Below are 18,536 nucleotides of genomic sequence, written 5' to 3'. Positions count from 1 at the left end.
ATCCAAATCATCGAAAGACCAGAGGAAATGCAAGCATCTCACCAGTACGATTTCGAGGCCGAGGCCGGCACCCATGATGCTGAGAAGCAGCATGAGAAGAAGGATCCGCTCGACACCGCTCAGGATACCTTTGGAGATGAGGAGTATGCCGAGGTTAAGTACAAAGTGTTGAGCTGGTGGTAAGTTCACCTTTTCTCAACATGCAAATTTGGCATTTATGTATTAATCAGGATTGTTTAGGCAATGCGGCTTCAGTGAGTTCTGTCGTAGTCTATATGCCGTGTTAGTTAATTACTGACCCATCTTAGTGATGGTTGCGGAGACTGTGTCTCTGGGAATCCTCTCCCTGCCCGCCGTGGTGGCTGCTCTGGGTCTTGTGCCGTAGGTGCTTTGTTTATCTCATCGAGCTCGGAGCTTACTGACCTCATCCAGGGCTATTATTTTGATCATTGGTATTGGCGCTCTTGCTACCTATACCGGCTACGTTATTGGACAGTTCCGGGAGCGCTACCCGCACATCCAGAGTATGGCAGATGCTGGCGAAGTGCTCCTGGGTGCTGTTGGCCGTGAAATCATGGGCACCGGCCAGCTTTTGCTCCTGGTGTTTATTATGGCAAGTCATATCCTAACTTTTACCGTGGCTATGAACTCGATCACGGATCATGGCACCTGTTCTATTGTGTTTGGTGTCATCAGCATGGTCGTTTCTTATGTCCTCTGCTTGCCGAGGACGGCGACCAAGCTGTCTTACCTTTCAGTGGCTTGTAAGTGTCTGATCGGTGTTGACAATGTCATCGTATGTATCGTTAACATGCTGGTTAGCTTTTGTCAGTATCTTCTCGGCTGTCATTATCGCCATGGTTGGTGTTGGTGTCAATAAACCATGGGATGGCCCGATCCATGCCACTGTCGACACGAGTCTGTACAAGGCCTTCCTGGCCGTGTGCAACATTGTCTTCTCTTTCGGTATGTCTTTGTTCCTTGGCCTGTTGGGAGATGCGCTAATGTAGGATCTTAGCCGGAAACGTGGCTTTCTTCGGCTTTATCTCCGAGCTGAAAGACCCCAAGGAATATCCCAAGGCTCTGGCTCTGCTGCAAACCACTGACACCACTCTGTACGTCGTCGTTGCTGTCGTGATTTATATCTATGCTGGTGACGACGTGACTTCGCCCGCCTTGGGATCGGCCAGTCCGATTGTGCGGAAGGTTGCCTATGGCATTGCCTTGCCGACAGTGAGTCATTTTGACCTTCTGTTTTTGACTAGGACAATGCTTACCACATCGTAGATCATTATTGGGGGTGTCGTCGTCGGTCACCTCGTCTGCAAGTATGTCTACGTGCGTATCTTCCGAAACAGCGACCGGATGCACAAGAAGGACCTGGTTGCTACCGGATCCTGGGTGCTGCTTTCTCTTGCACTGTGGGTTATTGCTTGGATTATTGCCGAAGCTATTCCTGTGTTCAGCAACCTTCTCAGTCTAGTGGTTAGTTGGCCTCCGGATTTGCCTCCGTGCTTTGGAAGATATAGGTGCTAATTTGCATGCTCTAGGCATCGCTGTTTGCCAGCTGGTTCACTTGTATGTTTTCCTTCTGGTTTCGCAATCTTTCTCAGTGGAAGATCAATACTAATAAAATGCAACAGTTGGCGCTAGCGGCTTCTTCTGGCTCTTCCTCAACAAAGGACGCTATTTCTCCTCCCTGAGCAAAATCCTGCTGACTATCCTCAATTTAATTATTATTGGTATTGCGGCGTGTGTCGTATGTTGCGTCCTTTTCTCTTTCTGGCCCGTCTACTCTGATGAAATGCTAACATATCATAGTGTGGACTCGGTCTGTATGTCTCCGGCAAGGCGCTGCACGATAACCCCAGCAGTGCTAGTTTCTCGTGCGCGAACAATGCGTGATCGTACTTGTAATCGTCGGTATTTGGTATCAGCTGGGCTACACTGCATGGTGTTGAGGGGACATGTACATGTATATTTGATGTATATAAATACTTACGTTTAGAAAGTAAAAGTAATTGCAAAATTGAATTGAACCGGAAATATTGTCCGTCTATGGAGGTGGAGAGATTATGAATTGGCTCACGTATATACCATAGACAATTACCCCATACCTTTGTCGTGTCTCAGGGTCTTGGTTGGTACAATATATATCCTGACTGGGCGCTGGTCCAGTTGACTTGACAATAGTTGTAGATGGATTGAACCGGAGCAATACAACCTAGAAGAAGACTATTTGAGACCAAAACACCTAGAAGAGTAAGCAAGGAACAATACGTAAATGCAAGAATGATGACTGGCCAAAAGGTGCCAAGACCGCAGGACGCCGAGCCACCGGAAAAGAGATCCCGCCGAGGAAGGGGCAACATTAAGAGGAAGACAAGTATAAGCGAGAGTAACTGTTGAGTCCTTCTGCTGGGAAGAGGTGTATAACCAAAGTACCTCCAGAAAGGCGTTCAATGTTGGCATTTACGTAAGGGATGATTTCTGATTGGTGGCAAGTTCTGCCGCGTGATCCTGCTGCCTCAGGCATCGAGTGAAAATGACGTCATCTTATTTCCGCGGACAAACTAGACAAACCAGACACACCAGACAAACCAGACAAACAAAGAGAGCAGCAGCACGTCAGATCGTAAATCATCCTCCATCTTTCATGCTTCATTCACCAGACCAGAGAACCACCCCAAACCGGCTTCTCGATCTCACTGTCCTGAGTCATGGCAACCTCCTCCGGATGCAGTTCCTCGTTGCCCTCACAGTACCACCACCGCTTGCCCATCAACTCCTTGAATCACCCGACGTTCTTGTGGAACTGCATGATCTCGCGCGAGAAGGGCCGGATCGGTTGAATCCCCGGCAGCGCCTGCAGCTTTGTCGCGGTAACAGGTGCTACAAAGAGGACGGCGCTGAGACGACGGACGCCTGGGGCGCGACGCACGCGATGCCGAGCCGCCCTGATGCGACCGCCGCCGAGGATGAGAGCGCAGCAGCCAGTCAGGACGATAGTGGCGTCGCCAAGCACGGGCATCCAGGTGCCGGACACCTCGTCTTCCACCTCGAGTCCCTGTGGGCCGTCCTGGAAGATGATGCTGAAGGTGCCGTAGTCGGTGTGCGCGCCGCAGCCGTTGGCGCAGTCACGGGCCGCGGTGTCTGGGTGATAGTCGCATAGGCGGAAGTTGACAATACCGTCGCGGTGGGAGGCCGCTAGGTTGGTGCCGGCCAACACGCTCAGCGAAGACAGGATCGACGGGACGTGGGTGGTGTTGACATGCTCGAACAAGTCCAGCACCTCGTCCAGACCGTGGCCGGCCAGTGACCGGTGCAGCGCCGCAGGCATCAATGAGCGCCGGGCCGGGGACAGGTCGATGGTGAATTTCTGGTCCGACGATTTCTTGTGCAGTGCTGCGGTCTTGACGATGCCGCGACGCGGATAGATGGCGTTCAGCTGGGCGGCCTCGTCCGGTGGGCATGCAGGTAATCGAAGAGATCTCGAATGGCAGCGAACGGGGCCTGCTCGTCCAAATCGACGGAGATAGCATTGACATTGGGGCCCACGGGAGAAATCGAGTCAAGAGGGGACTTCGACGTGGTAGGCTGACTGGGGCTGGCGGTGGCCGGCACGCGGTAGGTTCGCAGTAGCCATTTCATGGCCGATAGATACGCAGGGTAGGTTGCAGTAGCACTGTAGAAAGTGGACAGGCTGTAAGAAACTGAAATGAGAAATTCAGTCAGCGATTCCTCTCTTTATGGATGAGATGGGCGGTCACTAATCTGTACCCCTCACAATTTGAGTGGGACGAGAGGCTCCACTCGATGGCGAAATCCGCGGATCGACGCTGGAGAGACGGGAAACAGGACGCCTTGAGGTTATTCAGTACGGAGTATTGAGACGTCAAGAGAATGGGATCTCACAGGCTGCTGTGACAGGAAAGCTAGAGAGAAGAGCAGATCTTTTGGGTATCGATCGATGTGATCTAAGAAGCCACTCAATCGCGTGGCTTGTCTCTCTAGAGGGCCAGGCGCAGTCTGTTATAAACCTGGTCATGTGCTATCTTCACTACCTGGCCTACTGTAACCTTCTAGCTGGGATCTTCAGTGAAAGATGAGAGGCAGACGGGGATGCACTTGAGCTTCAATATACGAGACCCTCGGCAGATTCTACTTCTGCGCAAGGCAACCAGATCCTCCTTCTATTTCCTTTCTACTATCGGAAGAGGTGCCTCCTTTCGCACGCTCAGTTCTTGCTGTTACCACGAATTAGTTTTGCTCATCCTAGCAACCATACGCATATGCTTACTATCCATGTTTGCAGTCTAGATGAACAATAGGCTGCGACAGTAAAGTAAGACCGCAATACAAAGCCAAATATCATATTGTTCTTCCTGAACCCATGAGGGGCTGTCTGACTGTGACAATGAACTGTGATGGATGCCCGTCAACCTTTCTTTATCAAATGCCTTTGTTTCTCGCAGCCCGTGCGACAGGCCCTACTCCGCCACCACCTGCTCTACTCTACAGGCCAGATCTATTTATGTTTACACAAAGCAGATAGCCGACTATTATTATCATCGTTGTCATTCGCACTGTCCGGCCCTAATCCTGGCGCATCACCCTTGTTCGCTTTGACAAGGAAGACCATTGCGGCTCTGCAGATGCCACCCCCTGGGATGGGCTCTGTGTAATGTTGAATGTTGTAAAAGCAAGGGACTCAACATGGGGTATATAAGGACCGTCTTCTTTCTTAGACCATGTAGCTCGCCGGACCAACCTGAATTCCAGTTTCAATTCTCATTTGACGTACATTTCTCCCTTTGACCTGTCAACACAAAGAACCATCCAAATGCCGCGAGAAATATGGCCGAAGATGTTCAATTCCCTGCCTTTGGAGGTATAGCTTCCATAGCTGCTCAATGGCTAGAGGATGCCGGAGCTCCTGCGGTGCTATTCTGGCACAGTATGGAGATAGCGTACACTAGACAATCATCATCATCCATGCCACTGGTATGTGGACTCACCTCACGTCATACTCCCGATCTAACATCGTACTAATACTGGACAGTTCATACTTGCCGGCTGGCAACGCCGCAAGAACAGAAACCGATGCCCGACAAGTATTTTCACAGTCCCCACGACCCCAAGAGGATGCTGCTGGTGCTGTAAAAGTCCAACTCTCAATGGGTAGTGCCGAAAGTCCCGCTTGGCCAGGTGGACTTCGACAACCTCTGTTTGATGAACCCTGATGATCCTCGACTAGCAGCTACCAAATTGCGCTAGGCCATCTCTCAAAATTCTTCTTACCGAATTATAACTCCGGGTTGTTTGGTGGAAAGTCTGCTGCAGCTGGCCACTCGGGAACACATGGAGGCCTAGACCTATCACGCGGACTGGACAGAGAAGTGAAGTGAAAATTGTTCAAGTATATCAAGGGAGCGAAACGGATTCGCAAATGTGAGGTGGACTCTCTTATGTGGCCTTCGGTATGTCAGCTGCTGCAGATTGAGGAAGGCGAAAGTTGCCTGGAGTTGGACCTGGTGCTAGAGTCTCTACAACAGACATTCTACGATAATGACGCGATTCCACCGCTGCCTGATGTGGTTGGATTTGTGGTTTCTAACAGCTAGCCATGGGGAGAAAATTATTTCCTTTGTTTTACTTTGTTTTCATTAGAATATAGTGGTTGCTGGCATGAGCTCCAAGCTTGTTTGTAGATTTGGTTCCATCACTGGCGCATGATTGACAGCACTTTTCCCTTACTTCACGTTAATGGCCGTTTCTGGGAAAAGACAGGGTACGTACTTGTCGAACTCCGACAAGGTAAGTGGAGGAAGACAATTGCTGACGTCGACGAGTATGGTGGACAATCAACTGCGGCAAACTACTGTACTATTGCTCCCCGTTTACCGCGCGGATCGGACCGTTTGCCGGGGCTATCTTGGTACCAGCGGGTAGACACCAGAAACATATGACCCCTTCTGAAATATCATGTAAATCGCAGAGCCAATGACGCTGATTAGAACCTGTTGTATAGGATCGAAGGGTGATTTTGGAGGCGTGATGTCCATACGAGCTGCATGCATGTGCTGAGCTGTGCGAGCAATTACACACTCAAGACTTATGCAGGGTGTGTGCCTGAGCATTGACGTATGCCAGTAATCATGAGTAACTTTCAAGGGACCTACACCCTGCGGCATGCAGATTGCATTGAGCGCCGGAAACATTTCACTGGGTTTGCAGAAACAGGTTTCTGGACCTTCAGATTGAATTGCATTCGGCCGGCGGAAATCGTTGACCCACCACGCATGAGAGATTCCAGACACAAGAACCACGCACTTTTCTTTCTTTTTCTATATTATACGGGGTTACATGGTTGTTGGTGAAACTTCGAAGAGAGCATGATGGTGCCGTTCATAAAATGCATGGCCGGGAGAGATTTCCATAACACCAGACGAACTTCGGCGCCCGTTTGTTGAACTAGATTGCAAGTGAGCCTTTCCATAGATTAACCAACATTCTTTTTGAGAAGTAAACAACGTCAAACGATAGGGTGGATTTCTACGTCCGAGATGCTACCAATCGGCGTGATCTGCCCTCGAAAATGCAGGAGATAATCTGGTCAACAGAATCCGATCCTCTGAACCGGTCCTACATCGAAACCTACCACTTTCATACATGTCAGGCAGTGGATGCCGTCCGCCTTAACTGTGCCGTTCATTGAATAGCCTGGAACCATGCTATACTACGATCGATCATGGTTAGCGCCGGTGCCAACGGGTCAACTGAGATGCATATCGCGGTGCTCAATTCAGACTACGTGCGACAAAGGGCCCAGCCGTTAGCTATCTTGCCCTCGACAAATTCAAAAAAGTCGCATATGATTGCTTTCGAATTCCATGACTTGGCTGCACTAGACGCCGGAGAATAGAATAGATCGATGCTGTGAACACTATCACTGGCCGGGCCTCTCAACCGCAGCGAATGGCGTATCACCGTCAGTTACCATCACTCGCTGATGGACGGATGGTCAGCACGGTTTGTTATGGTATAAATTCGACAGGAGATGCTATTTCCCGGGTCGGTGACGGATACATCCGACTTCTTTGATATGGACCGAGAGCTGGCGCGTTTGCGCTACAAGCCAACCCGGGCCTCTCTCCAGGAGAGCCTGCGCAGCGCCAACCCTCCAGCGCCTTTGGGCCAGAATAGGCAGAGCCTACCGGTTCGAACCCACGAGATTGTTCGCCCAGTTGCGACGAAATTTGCTGCTCGATTGGACCAGGTGGCGGTTCCGGCCTGGATCGCTCGGCTGGCCTTTAGTATCACACTGTGTATTTTCCAAAGTGCCAACGAAGCGGTGTTTTTGGAGATGACGTCGGGCCGAAGAACCTCAGCTCCGAAACACAGCGCACGATTGGACCTGCCCTCCTACCACAAATTCGCACTTTTAGTCTTGGGGACGACGATGCGCCCGGTCCCAGGGCCCAGTCCTTCCGCTCGTCGCGCGACATTTCCCATGCCTTGAGCGTGGGCGACCTCAAGTCACTCGTTCCCACATCGAGCGAGCAGGTTCAGATCTGTCTCGTTTATCAGACAAAAGAGTCGTATCCATCCAATGGTATCGGGAATTGGGAATGGATGGGAGTCGAAACTGAAAGTGACATGCCGTTTGTAGTCGAGATTATGCCCAGCCGGGGCACATCATTTCTGGTCAAGATTAGATATCATCAGGAGATATTTGAGCCGGGGTTTGCCCGTGAATTTTTGCAGTATTCCTGTCAACCGTGGTGTGGCTCGAGCAGGTGCATTTGCAAATTGGCAAGTGGAGTTTAGGTGCGGCTATCAAACAACTCACAACGCTGGGCGATTATGAAAAACTTTGGACGGAGATGGCCAGGAGGCCACCCCCTCATAGTGATCTCTGTGCCCATAACCTCACCGATCAGGCTGCCGCACGGTGGCCAAAGAAGATCGTCTTGCAATTCGAGAACGACCGCTTCGTGACATACGGGGAGCTGGTCCATCGCAGCACGCAGATGGCTGACAGACTCAGGGCTCAACTGCCCAGGGACCAATCATAACACCTAGTGCCAATATGTTTCGACAAGAGTCTCAAGAATATCGTCAACATCCTGACAGTCCTCAAGACCGGCGCCGCATACGTGCCGTTGGACCCTTCCCACCCTGAGGAGCGATTGGAAGCCATTCTCCGCGTCTTGCAAAGCATCCTTAATTCTCTGGGGATCGTTAGAATGTCCGACAGCCCTGGTCGCCGCCTGCAGCCCCTTGAGCATCCAGTTGAAAACAGCTGATCAGATAATGCGCCTAGACGTAGTGGGTCTAACGGCAACCTGGCGAACCCGGCAGTAGGCCTCGCCCCTTGCCTATGTTGTTTCACATCTAGATCCACAGGAACACCGAAGGGAGCCATGGTCGAGCATCGGATTTGGTAGCTTTCATGGTTGCCGGCGAAGGTAATGCTAACGGATCCTGGACGTCAACCCTGTTGCAGCTGGCGGCTTGTAGCTCCGATGCGTCGATTGGTGACCTCTTTGTCAACCCCTTGACCTCCTTTCAGTTGGCGATGAGACAAGGGGATCGACAAATCTCCCAACCAGTTTGGTAGATCACGAGTAGAAAGCTATCCTTGCTGATCGCAATCTTGTCGCCCTTATGGCGTCCACTTGCGGGCTTGGCTTCGTAGCCTGGACTGACAATAGGCTCCAACTGTCAAGATACACCTTCGACGCTTCCATCTGCGAAGTCTGGATCCATCCCATGTTCGGCCAGTCGAGTCTGTTCGAGGACATGGTGCCGACCCTGGATCGCCGATACAATGTGACCCTGATCTCCGATATCTTCTTCGGAACAGCCGATGGTCCGGCCACTCTCCGGAACTGGGCAGCACAGTATTTGCAGGATCTCGAGCCGCAACTGAGGCGGGATACTCGTTTGGGAGACTATTGGCGATTCGGATGGCTAGTCTCTGGTCTGAGAGGCACGGCGTCCCTCCATCATCCCTCATTGTTGTCGACACTCGACCCCACCAGCCCGGCACGCCGCTCTTCCGCGATGCGCAGGAGCGCCAAGAGTCCGAGCAGGCCGCGTTGCGCCGATTCGGAACCGGCGAAACACGCATGATTGAAGAGCATTTCGGCAAACATGATCGCGTCTGGAGTCAATCCTCCTGCCCTCCTGTGTATCACGGCCCCAGTCTGTTCCCCGCCCACGCCCCTGTCCCGGGCGGAAGACATGGTCGCTGGGTGGCAAGCCCACTGTCCACGCATTGAGGTCCGCAGCCTGGACTGCTCGCACGGGGAAATCTTCGGTCCAGAAATGACAGGTCGCATGAGCGCAACAATCAACGAGCACTGCGATCTGCGGCGAATGTCTCGGACTCGGATTGGTGGGCCGGTAGCGCCGAACGATGATAGCGATTCAGCTTGATAACATCGAAGTGGCTGCTCCTCGCCTGTTGATATATATGGAAGTGGTGATGATGTTCGTGATATTGAAACATGATGGGAGATGATGTAGGATAGAAGAGGGAAACTGAGAAGGAGATGGAAATTAGAAACATAACAAGGGTCACGTGGCGTGGGGATGTCCAAAGTGGCTTAGCCCCCGCTCTGGTCCTGCCTGGCTGCCTTGCTGCCTGCCCAGGAATCACCGCCCTGTCAACAATAGCTATTGCTGCAATCAAGGCCCTGTTGGATAGTCACGGGTTGAATGGTCACTGAGGAAAATCGAGATTCATAGAATGACGCATGCTAAGTTTTTGTAGACTGCATCTGTTGCGGTGTTGGTATACTTCTGCCACTTGACTTATATATCACTGCATCAAAGACGAGAGATACATCTTACTATGCAGCGGATATGTCCGTTAATGCTCAGCCAACTGAAGCCAGAGTGGCGACAGAAGAACTGACAAGTAAACAGTTTGCACTCTATTCTAGCATAACTAGTTTTGAACATTCAATCTCCATGCTGGGGGACAACTACAACATGAACCTTGGACCTGAGAAGACGAAATCTATGCTGTGACCAACTGACTGATCAGGTAATCATCTCCCACAGTACCGGGAGATCACGGCAGATTAGAGGATTATTGGCTTCCCCAGAAGGAATACAAACGATTCAAGCGCTCAATAGCAGTACCGGAACTCGCGGTTCTCGAAATCAGTCCGATCTTGCAGAATGGTTCCATCTGTACCCATTCTCCCAACGGTCCCCGGTTCCGCGCGACGAGCTTCCTCATCTCGCTTTCTATTCCGCCGAACGAGCAGCGATCGGAGCGCGAGGGCGATGACTACTTGACCGCACGTGCAGGCGATGATGACTTTACAGCCCGTCTGGTACACGGGGGCCTCGGATGAGAGAAATGCATGCGGACCGATGATGTTTCCCGCGCAGTAGGCTAGGAAGACGAACGAGGTGCTGGTGACCCGTTTGGTGTAGCCGCTGACGTTCATCGCCGGCAGCTGGAGCGCTAGCACGAGGGAGGACACAAAGGAGGGAGCCTATCCAGTCAGTCGGCGGCTTCCAAAGGACGCGCTCAGAGAAAGGGGTGCGAGACTCACAATATAGTACGCCATCAAGAGTCCGTTCTCCTGGCTCCCGTCGCGCGGAAGCTTCCAGAATAAACACGCGGCCACAAGTGTCGGACACACGTAGGCGATCATGACGTATGTTCGAATGTTGGTGAACCGCGTGGCCAGCCACGATCCACTGAGGATGAATGCGGCTAGCCAGGCCCCGTACGGAATGCCATAGACGGTGGTCAAGAGTGCGTCGCCCCCCGTGAACCCCTTGACGATGAGTTTGCCGAAGTTGGCCAGTCCACCGTTGACGCACTCGTTCAGGAGGACGAAGAAGAAGAGAAGCCAAACCTGCGGATCGGACAACGCCGCCCAGATCTGCGGCGTTTTGATCGTGCGCGTCTGCTCGCCCGTCTGATTGCCGTAGCTCCGGGCAACCAACAGGGCCTTTTGCTCGACTGTGTAGAACCGGGCGCTGACGATGGTGTTGGGCAGGAAGAAGAATAAAACGACTCCCCAGCAGACGGTGATGCCACCGCAGAGGACGAAGATGATGCGCCAGACGTCCCATCCTTTGGCCTGGCCGACGCCGTAGAACAACAGACCGCCGACGACGCTGCCGAAGCCGTTGAAACAATAGAAGAGTCCTGCCCGCACGGGCTGCTCGGACCGCGTGTACCAGGTACTGACAAGCAGCATGAAGCATGGTGTGATGGGGGCCTCGAAGGCGCCTAAGAGAAAACGACAGACTCCAAGACCGGCGAAGCTGTGCGAGGCGGCAGTGCAGCAGAGGATCGAGCCCCAGCAGATGACGCAGATGCTGATGAAGGTGCCGGTGGGGAAGCGTTGGGCCAGGTAGTTGGCTGGCCACTCGCAACTGAGGTAGGCGAAGTAGAAGATACTGGCTAGCCAGGAATATTCGTTGGAACTGATGCCCGTGTTGTCGAAGAGATCGAATACGGCGCCGTAAGACAGCGCCTGCTTGTCGATATACTGCAACAGATAGGTCCCGCAGAGCAGCGGCATCAGCAGCCAGTCCACACGGCGGACCAGCCGTTTCTGGGCTTGTTCGTCCTGAAGCAACTCCTCCAGATCGCTTCGTCGGAGATTGTGGATACGCAGGAACTCCTCCGCATCGCCGGAAGAGTCAAGTTCTCCGACTGCCACGCTGTGGGCGTCACCCCGGGATTGTTCCTTGGAGAGCGATTTCTCATCGGCGACGCGATCTACCAACTTGAGAACCTTATGCCCTACATCCTGAGCCGTCTCATCGGCGGAGGGGTGGGTCGTCATGGTAGCTGCACAGAAGAATCAAACTCTGAAATGGAGTCCAGTGTTAGTCGCGAACGGCTCTGGCCCGCCTTCAACCTAATTGCTGACGAGGAGGCGGCACATAAATAAGAAACATGACCTTGTTTCAATATCTTTGCGCTCGACCAGCTATTGCCATTGCCTGCGTCAGGGTTGGTGATAAGCGTGAGGGGTAGTCCGGACTCGATGTCTCATTCTGGACAACAGTCGAGGATTATCACGGCATTGATCCGCCTCCCAGCGGAACTTTGCCGCCGGGAAAAGCACATATTTAGGTCGTGGGATATATGAATGCAGCAATCGGACATCAGATTAACCCCCGATGGCAGTTGAGACGCGAGATAGTCGGCCGGTTATCAGTTCTGACTCTATTGTCACTCGTCGGATGACAGCTAGCGCGAGTCCCCCGCACGACGCCAATGCAATTCGAGGTTAGTCGACACTATTCGAAGGCCTGTGGGGAAGACTTCTGCATGTAATCACCTATCAGCCTATCTTTCCCTGAGGGATGATAAAGGTCTGTCTTATCTGGTCGGCTATCAAATGATGCCGAGCAAGAAAGCCACCTTTTTCCGCCGGTTGATCGGTCGATCGCCGCGAGCTAGATAACAGCCATATAATGCCCTGGTTCATGGTGTCAACTATGCACGGACCGCCCGGTATCAGTCTTGCGGTACAACATGATGTCGACTTTTTTGCTTGTCGTTGGGCCGCTGCTGCTCTCAACCCTTCGGATTTCCTTTCCCCAGGAGGTTTTACGATCTCTGTTCACGAAACCACAGGCAGATCGCCCTGAGGTAGTTCTTCTGCAAGGCACTATCCGTGGCACGTCCGTTGACGACGGGGCTTTCCCAGAGCCGATTGAGGGCTTTTGCAACATTCCATACGCCCTGCCACCCCTCGGTCCACTTAGGTTTACTCCCGCCGTGCCTGTTCCACCGTCTAATCGAACAATAGAATCGTCTACTTTCGGGCCCAGGTGAGTCGCCTGGCATCCATGGCGCGATAAGATGGATTAATTCATACATACTGATATGTGCTTATGATGCTCCGGCAAGCAGCTGGTGACCTTACCCGATGGCCCAGATTTGGAAAGCGAAGACTGCTTGACCATCAATGTCTTTCGCCCGAAGGGTCATACTGACGGTGATGCGAAACTGCCTGTCGCCGTGCTGGTCCCCGGAGGCGCCTTCAATCGTGGAGCGGCGAGGATACACAACACCGCGTCTATGCTGGCTTGGTCGGCCGAACCGTTCGTGGGTGTTTCTTTCAACTATCGCATCGGAACTCCTGGGTTCTTGAACGTCCCTTTGACAGCCAGAGAGGACCTGCTAAACCTGGGCCTAAAAGACCACATACTAGCGTTCGAATGGGTGCGAGACAACGTCGCTCGTTTTGGCGGCCAGCCGTCACCATTCCCGGACTGTCGGCTGCGGCGCATTCGGTGTGTCTTAATTTCACGCGATGACGACTTTTGCTGACACGCCTAGATCGGACACCACATCCTGAATACTATAAACCAGAATAAAAACCTCTTCCGTCAGGCCGTTATGGATTCGGGAGCCCACACGGCTCGTGCCGTGCATCCTCCCGATGCCAATCTCCACGTATCCCACTTTGAATAGTTCCTCTACCTAACGGGCTGCGATACACAAACCGAGGACCGCATCCTTCCGTCCCTACGCGAACAGTCCTCTTCGACTATTGTGGAGGCCTCCTAGAAGGTATTCTGGGACTCAGACCCCTCCGTTCGCTGGGCCTGGCAACCGGTCATCGACGGAGACATCATTTCGCGTCGGCCTATCGACGCATGGAAATCCAACCGTTGGCATAAAGCTCCCATGTTCGCGGGATTCACACACAACGAGGGTGCCTATTTCGTGTCGCCTTCCATGGCCACGTCCGATGATTTCACTAAGTTCTTCGCCACCCTGCTGCCACAGTTTTCTCCGGAGGATTTGCGCACGCTCGATCGACTCTATCCAGACCCGCTCGTGGCCAGGTCACCTTACTTAGAGACGAGAAACATTACCGTGGGGCCTCAGTCCAAACGCCCGGAAGCAGCATAGGGCTACTACGCTTACATATGTTCCGTGCGGCAAACGGCAGATCTTAGTAGCAGCGCGAGTAACCCGCCCGTCTTTCTCTACCATTGGGGTGTCAACATGAGCGTGCTACTCGGAGCGAACCATGGCGATCAGATGCAGTATCAGGCCTACAATCCGGGAGTTCGATAAATCTCACCAGCGCAGGATGCGATCGCGGGAACTATGCATACCAACATCACCTCGTTTATCGTGTTGGGTGATCCGAATCGAGTACCGGGCAGATTGTCCGACCGACCGCGATGGCATGCTTTCGTCACTCCGGTAGAGGGCATGTCGGGCCAGACCATGGTTCTGGGCATGGGCAACGATGAACGGGGGGGTGGCTCGCATGCCGGGGTTGTGGCACAGTCGACCTGCGATCGCTTTGCGCAGGAGGACTGTCATTTTGGCTGAAAATTGGGAGGACTGATGGGTGGCTGGTTGGTCGGTTTCAGAATGATAGCATCCGTAGGTAGGTGTTATAAGCGCTAGCCCAGTGGTGGACCATGTCTGCTGCCACCTTAATATAAGTCCTGCACGATTACAGATGGAACTGCATCTTAGTCGCTAAGTCGCATTGGTGCTCCTTCTGGCAGGCGATGCTATTTAGGGCTCACCAGGTCATCATGAGTCACGTGAACACGATTGGCAATCACCAATTCCGTACCTCGCAGGAGTGGGAGACGAGGCGTGGCCATTCGGCTGGTTTTATTGGCACAGTTCGATAGGTTCAAGGGCCCGAAGAAATGAAAGCGCCGTTTCACCCTGCATCTGGTGCTTACGCGCAGGGATGCTGCTAATAACAGTCACCGCATGAGAGCCTTGGATTAAGCGCCGGCAGGGATCATGTCTTACTCGGCGGGTCAGTAGGAGCAATTAGATTCCTGGATGATAGACCAAGAAAATTAACAGGTTTCGAAGAGCGTTTGTGATCTGGGGGTGACTGGGGGCCTATATTTAATCCTTGGTCCTGGGGAACCCCTTCCTGACTGCTCGGCCGATTCTGCGATTTATCAAACTCATGGACGGACTTCAAGTCGCTCCCACGCAACAGAAGGCAGTCAACCGAGATGCCGAAGGCTTGCAGCATATCGCCCCGCCGGAGACGGTATACTATGGATCTGCAAACTGCCCTGACTTATGGAACAATCCCCTCAAAACACCTGTGAGAAAGAAGACGATTTGCGGCTTACAACCGGTGGTGTTCTGGCTATCGGTGATCATTGCAGTGCTGCTTGTTGGAGGAGCCATAGGTGGAGGAGTCGGTGGTTCGTTGGCTAGTAAGAATCACGACACGAATACATCACCTCAGTCAACGAGCGCTCCGATATCAAGGTATTATTTATCCAAGTTCGTGTTATCTAGGAGTTATACGAGAGGCTAAGCGTGCGAGATAGTGCTTCTAGCCCGTCCACCACTCAAGAAAGCACCACCATGTCGACGACTTCGTCTGCCCCCGTCACCTCTGGCACCACCGGAATCGCAACGGATCCCTGTCCGGCCATCAATCAGACCACCATTCGAGCCTCCACCGGGTCGTTATTCTCGGTTCTCTGCAGCGTGGACTGGCCTAAGGGGGTCAAGTCGGCCGATGGGAGGGGCAAAGTGGACGATACTTAACGGCCTCTTTTGACGGGGGACAAGGGGGGAATTGTTTCTTGAAGGATAGAGTCGGGTCTTATTTCGCGACGTCAGATACCACTATGTGCGCAGGGCTTGTAGGAGGCTAATTGTTTGATGAGATATACCTATGGATCTTGTTTCCGTTTTAATTCATCTCCATTGTCCTTCGACAATTACGAGTTATATCCAATTGCATTGCACGGCCACGGTGAGCGACCAGGAAGATCGAAGATGACAATGCAGACCATCTGCGCAGCATGGTACTGAATTGCACTGTGCGATGCTCCGACTATGGATTGGACACTGTACACACCCTTGTGGCAAGCATCTGTCGTTGGAAATGGGGTAATCAAAGCCCTAACTGGAGCTTCGCGACACGGTGGAGGATCGAAGGGTGCTATGGAGCATCTATAAGAAGACCTCACTCGATCAGCACCGTCAGCCACCAATCTACGGATCCTCAAAAAGCCAGGACGACGTATCTGAAATTTGTCAGTAAAAGAAATCTCTTGCAAAGTGAATCCTTGTCCTATAGCTAATCCTCCAAAGCCGTTTGCTAGTTACGCCTCAAAGTAGTGTTATAACAAGAAGCCAAGGGAGCGTGTAGATGCGGGACAAAGCCGGCCGATATGTGCTTCATGGCAAGAACCATCCAGCATGGATCTGGCCTCTCTCACTGGCGATACACTTAGTTTGAAGTCCCGCTGGGATATCTTTCTCTCTCATGGTAGCGTTAAAGTGAACATAATTCTTGGGGCGGATCTTCCGAGAATTATAGTTGCTATTAGCGTTTGCTTAGAACAAACGGTACGTGGCTAGTGGGAACAAATCCCTTCCTCTGCGGCGAAGTTTGACGTAGTCTAGTGTATTATAGGGAAGTACTAAGGAGTGGCGTTCATTATTATCCTTTTCTGGTCTATTTCACACAATGCCATCAAGTTGCGACATACAACCCCGGCCCTAAATCCATCTTACCCTGCACTTCCTTCGCCCATGTCAAGGAGAAGTAAATCTCAGCCGACAGTTTCTACGCCTAGGGTTTCTTGTTCTCCTGGAACAACAAGTGACTAGCCAATACCTGCTCCTTCTCCACGGGTGCCGCAGCGCCTTCGGGACCTTCCATAGCATGCGGCACCAGTCGGTCGCCGAAGAGCTCGTCCATCTGCTCAAGCGAAAGGCCTTTCGTCTCGGGGTAGGATAAGTGGTAGCAAGTAGCAGCAATGAGGTTCAACGCAAAGAATAGGTATAAGTATCGGAAGCCGACAGTGTCAAGCGCGTTGGGAGAGAATTGGGCAAAGACTAGGTTCACAGTCCAGTTCGTAAACGTGGTTAAGGAGTTTCTCAGCGCTCGCACCTCGACCGGAAACGTTTCTGCAGGGTAGGCCCAGGAGATGATGCCCGTGGGCGTGTGGAAGAGGCTGAGAGCAAAGTTCATGGCCACCATGGACCGCGGCTGGTGCGCGTTATCAGGGTTCATGTATTGGGCCTGCACCGCGTTGACAAGTAACGCCGCACCACACCCTGCGGCGCCGACATACAACGGCTTGATGCGTCCAATGCCATCGAGAATGTACAGCCCAATCGTGCAGTACACGATAGACAGAGCGCCGCTGATCCCCACGATCATGAGCGAGTTGTGATTATCTATTACCAAGGTTTCATAGATGCGAGGACCGTAGCTACGGTCTCGTTAACATGACCCAAGGAATTGCAAATACGGGACAGGACAGGACGACTTACTAATTGATTACGTTGATGCCAGACAAGGGACCAAAGGCCTGTACGCCGCAACCGAGGATTAACCGACGACGCCATGATAGCTTCGTGATGATGGATCGCCAGGAGATATTTCGAAACGCACGATCTACTAGGATAACGTCCCAAATTTTGCGGAACTTCAAGTCAATAGTTTGAGGTTCAGGTCCGCTGCGACGACTCTCGAGGAGTCTGCGAGCCTCTTCATGATGGTCCTGCTCCATTAGCCACCGAGGCGACTCGTGCAGGAACTAAATGCCAGCAATGAGGACCAGGCCGGGAACATTCTTCACGGCGAGAGGGAAGCTCCCTGTTCAATATAGAAAGAATTGGTCGGTCGTAGGGCTTCGTTCGGGCCGCCTGGGCGGCAAGGGGGGTTGAACATACAAGAAAGCTCGTTGGCGACGAAGGAGCAGCCATATCCCAGCCATTATGCCCGTCCGATTTTCGCAACCTGTTCTCGCTTGTTCGTCGTAGAGATACGTATCGTGGAATAAAGAGCCGTTGAAATATGCAACCGCCAAAGATGATCTCTCAACAGCTTCCCCGGACAGTCACGAGATTATCAGGCGGGGATATCCTTGCTTTCAAAGGAACCTCTGCGCATCAATCATTAACCCCGGCTGAGGTAGAACCCAAACAGGGGGGAATGGCACTAGTGTGCTTGATGTGGAAAACATTATACCGAGTCTTCAGCGAACAAGGCAAGGATCATAGATGGGGGACGCCGTATCAGTAGATGAATATTATCTCAAGCAATTCCATTAAACTGAGCCAAGTGAGCCTAGCAGGGAGACACACTAGGGTCTCAGGTATACACGCGTCCGGACCAGCCCGAGTCAGTACGGGCTTGAAAAGAGAGTTTAGGCGTACAAAGTGGGATTCAATGGTCGAACACTAATGTACCCCTCATGGCTGGAAGGAAGGGAAAGGGCATCGGAGACAATCATGGAATTCTGTCAATACCGGCGTAAGCCACGTGGGCTAGCATTCATACCTAACCAGACTGTGGTCGCCTCCTATGACCGGAATATCTCGCCTAGTCCCCTAGACCAGTACTCAGGGCCTTCCCGCGAGGCCAAAACGCTAATCTAAGCGGACCTTGCCACTAGCTCGGTGTATCATGAGCCCGAGTGAGGCGCGCCGAGTCAGATTGGGGGAGATGCGTAGGTTTAATGTACTATCTGAGCTCAGGACATGCCGTGGCGCTTAGAGTCAGTTGTTG

The 18,536-nt window shown here is 52.4% G+C and overlaps 11 protein-coding genes across 11 annotated transcripts; 6 read left to right on the top strand and 5 right to left on the bottom strand.

Moving 5' to 3' along the window:
- Positions 1–27: 27 nt before the first annotated feature.
- On the top strand, positions 28–1,905 carry LDX57_008564 (uncharacterized protein; the record flags this gene model as incomplete). The annotated part of the gene is made up of 10 exons (XM_046090285.1): positions 28–179; positions 241–254; positions 309–381; positions 433–764; positions 823–966; positions 1,019–1,233; positions 1,288–1,485; positions 1,551–1,578; positions 1,644–1,759; positions 1,822–1,905. 10 exons carry the CDS (start codon positions 28–30, stop codon positions 1,903–1,905), a joined length of 1,356 nt encoding a protein of 451 aa, XP_045946258.1.
- Positions 1,906–2,794: 889 nt separating this feature from the next.
- Positions 2,795–3,340, bottom strand: LDX57_008563 (uncharacterized protein; the record flags this gene model as incomplete). The annotated part of the gene is made up of 1 exon (XM_046090284.1): positions 2,795–3,340. One exon carries the CDS (start codon positions 3,338–3,340, stop codon positions 2,795–2,797), a length of 546 nt encoding a protein of 181 aa, XP_045946257.1.
- A 104-nt stretch (positions 3,341–3,444) lies between these two features.
- On the bottom strand, positions 3,445–3,651 carry LDX57_008562 (uncharacterized protein; the record flags this gene model as incomplete). Its single annotated transcript, XM_046090283.1, has 1 exon — positions 3,445–3,651. One exon carries the CDS (start codon positions 3,649–3,651, stop codon positions 3,445–3,447), a length of 207 nt encoding a protein of 68 aa, XP_045946256.1.
- Positions 3,652–7,060: 3,409 nt separating this feature from the next.
- Positions 7,061–7,522, top strand: LDX57_008561 (uncharacterized protein; the record flags this gene model as incomplete). The annotated part of the gene is made up of 1 exon (XM_046090282.1): positions 7,061–7,522. One exon carries the CDS (start codon positions 7,061–7,063, stop codon positions 7,520–7,522), a length of 462 nt encoding a protein of 153 aa, XP_045946255.1.
- Positions 7,523–8,775: 1,253 nt separating this feature from the next.
- LDX57_008560 (uncharacterized protein) lies at positions 8,776–9,287 on the top strand (the record flags this gene model as incomplete). Its single annotated transcript, XM_046090281.1, has 2 exons — positions 8,776–8,906; positions 8,981–9,287. The coding sequence occupies 2 exons, from the start codon at positions 8,776–8,778 to the stop codon at positions 9,285–9,287; spliced, it is 438 nt and encodes a 145-aa protein (XP_045946254.1).
- An 855-nt stretch (positions 9,288–10,142) lies between these two features.
- LDX57_008559 (putative MFS transporter) lies at positions 10,143–12,051 on the bottom strand (the record flags this gene model as incomplete). Its single annotated transcript, XM_046090280.1, has 2 exons — positions 10,578–12,051; positions 10,143–10,517 (listed from the first exon to the last, which is right to left on the bottom strand). The coding sequence occupies exons 1-2, from the start codon at positions 11,826–11,828 to the stop codon at positions 10,143–10,145; spliced, it is 1,626 nt and encodes a 541-aa protein (XP_045946253.1). The 5' UTR covers positions 11,829–12,051.
- A 475-nt stretch (positions 12,052–12,526) lies between these two features.
- On the top strand, positions 12,527–13,355 carry LDX57_008558 (uncharacterized protein; the record flags this gene model as incomplete). The annotated part of the gene is made up of 4 exons (XM_046090279.1): positions 12,527–12,759; positions 12,804–12,825; positions 12,908–13,290; positions 13,337–13,355. The coding sequence occupies 4 exons, from the start codon at positions 12,527–12,529 to the stop codon at positions 13,353–13,355; spliced, it is 657 nt and encodes a 218-aa protein (XP_045946252.1).
- Positions 13,356–13,687: 332 nt separating this feature from the next.
- LDX57_008557 (uncharacterized protein) lies at positions 13,688–13,915 on the top strand (the record flags this gene model as incomplete). The annotated part of the gene is made up of 1 exon (XM_046090278.1): positions 13,688–13,915. The coding sequence occupies one exon, from the start codon at positions 13,688–13,690 to the stop codon at positions 13,913–13,915; it is 228 nt and encodes a 75-aa protein (XP_045946251.1).
- A 105-nt stretch (positions 13,916–14,020) lies between these two features.
- Positions 14,021–14,338, bottom strand: LDX57_008556 (uncharacterized protein; the record flags this gene model as incomplete). The annotated part of the gene is made up of 2 exons (XM_046090277.1): positions 14,021–14,061; positions 14,125–14,338. 2 exons carry the CDS (start codon positions 14,336–14,338, stop codon positions 14,021–14,023), a joined length of 255 nt encoding a protein of 84 aa, XP_045946250.1.
- Positions 14,339–14,954: 616 nt separating this feature from the next.
- On the top strand, positions 14,955–15,553 carry LDX57_008555 (uncharacterized protein; the record flags this gene model as incomplete). Its single annotated transcript, XM_046090276.1, has 2 exons — positions 14,955–15,268; positions 15,331–15,553. 2 exons carry the CDS (start codon positions 14,955–14,957, stop codon positions 15,551–15,553), a joined length of 537 nt encoding a protein of 178 aa, XP_045946249.1.
- Positions 15,554–16,589: 1,036 nt separating this feature from the next.
- Positions 16,590–17,535, bottom strand: LDX57_008554 (uncharacterized protein; the record flags this gene model as incomplete). Its single annotated transcript, XM_046090275.1, has 2 exons — positions 16,590–17,235; positions 17,297–17,535. The coding sequence occupies 2 exons, from the start codon at positions 17,533–17,535 to the stop codon at positions 16,590–16,592; spliced, it is 885 nt and encodes a 294-aa protein (XP_045946248.1).
- Between the last annotated feature and the right edge of the window lie 1,001 nt (positions 17,536–18,536).

This window comes from Aspergillus melleus (genome assembly GCF_016097325.1).
Source record: "Aspergillus melleus strain CBS 546.65 chromosome Unknown contig5, whole genome shotgun sequence".
Lineage (NCBI taxonomy): Eukaryota > Fungi > Ascomycota > Eurotiomycetes > Eurotiales > Aspergillaceae > Aspergillus > Aspergillus melleus.
Note: the sequence above shows the minus strand (reverse complement) of the source record. Positions and strands in the feature narration are given on the sequence as shown.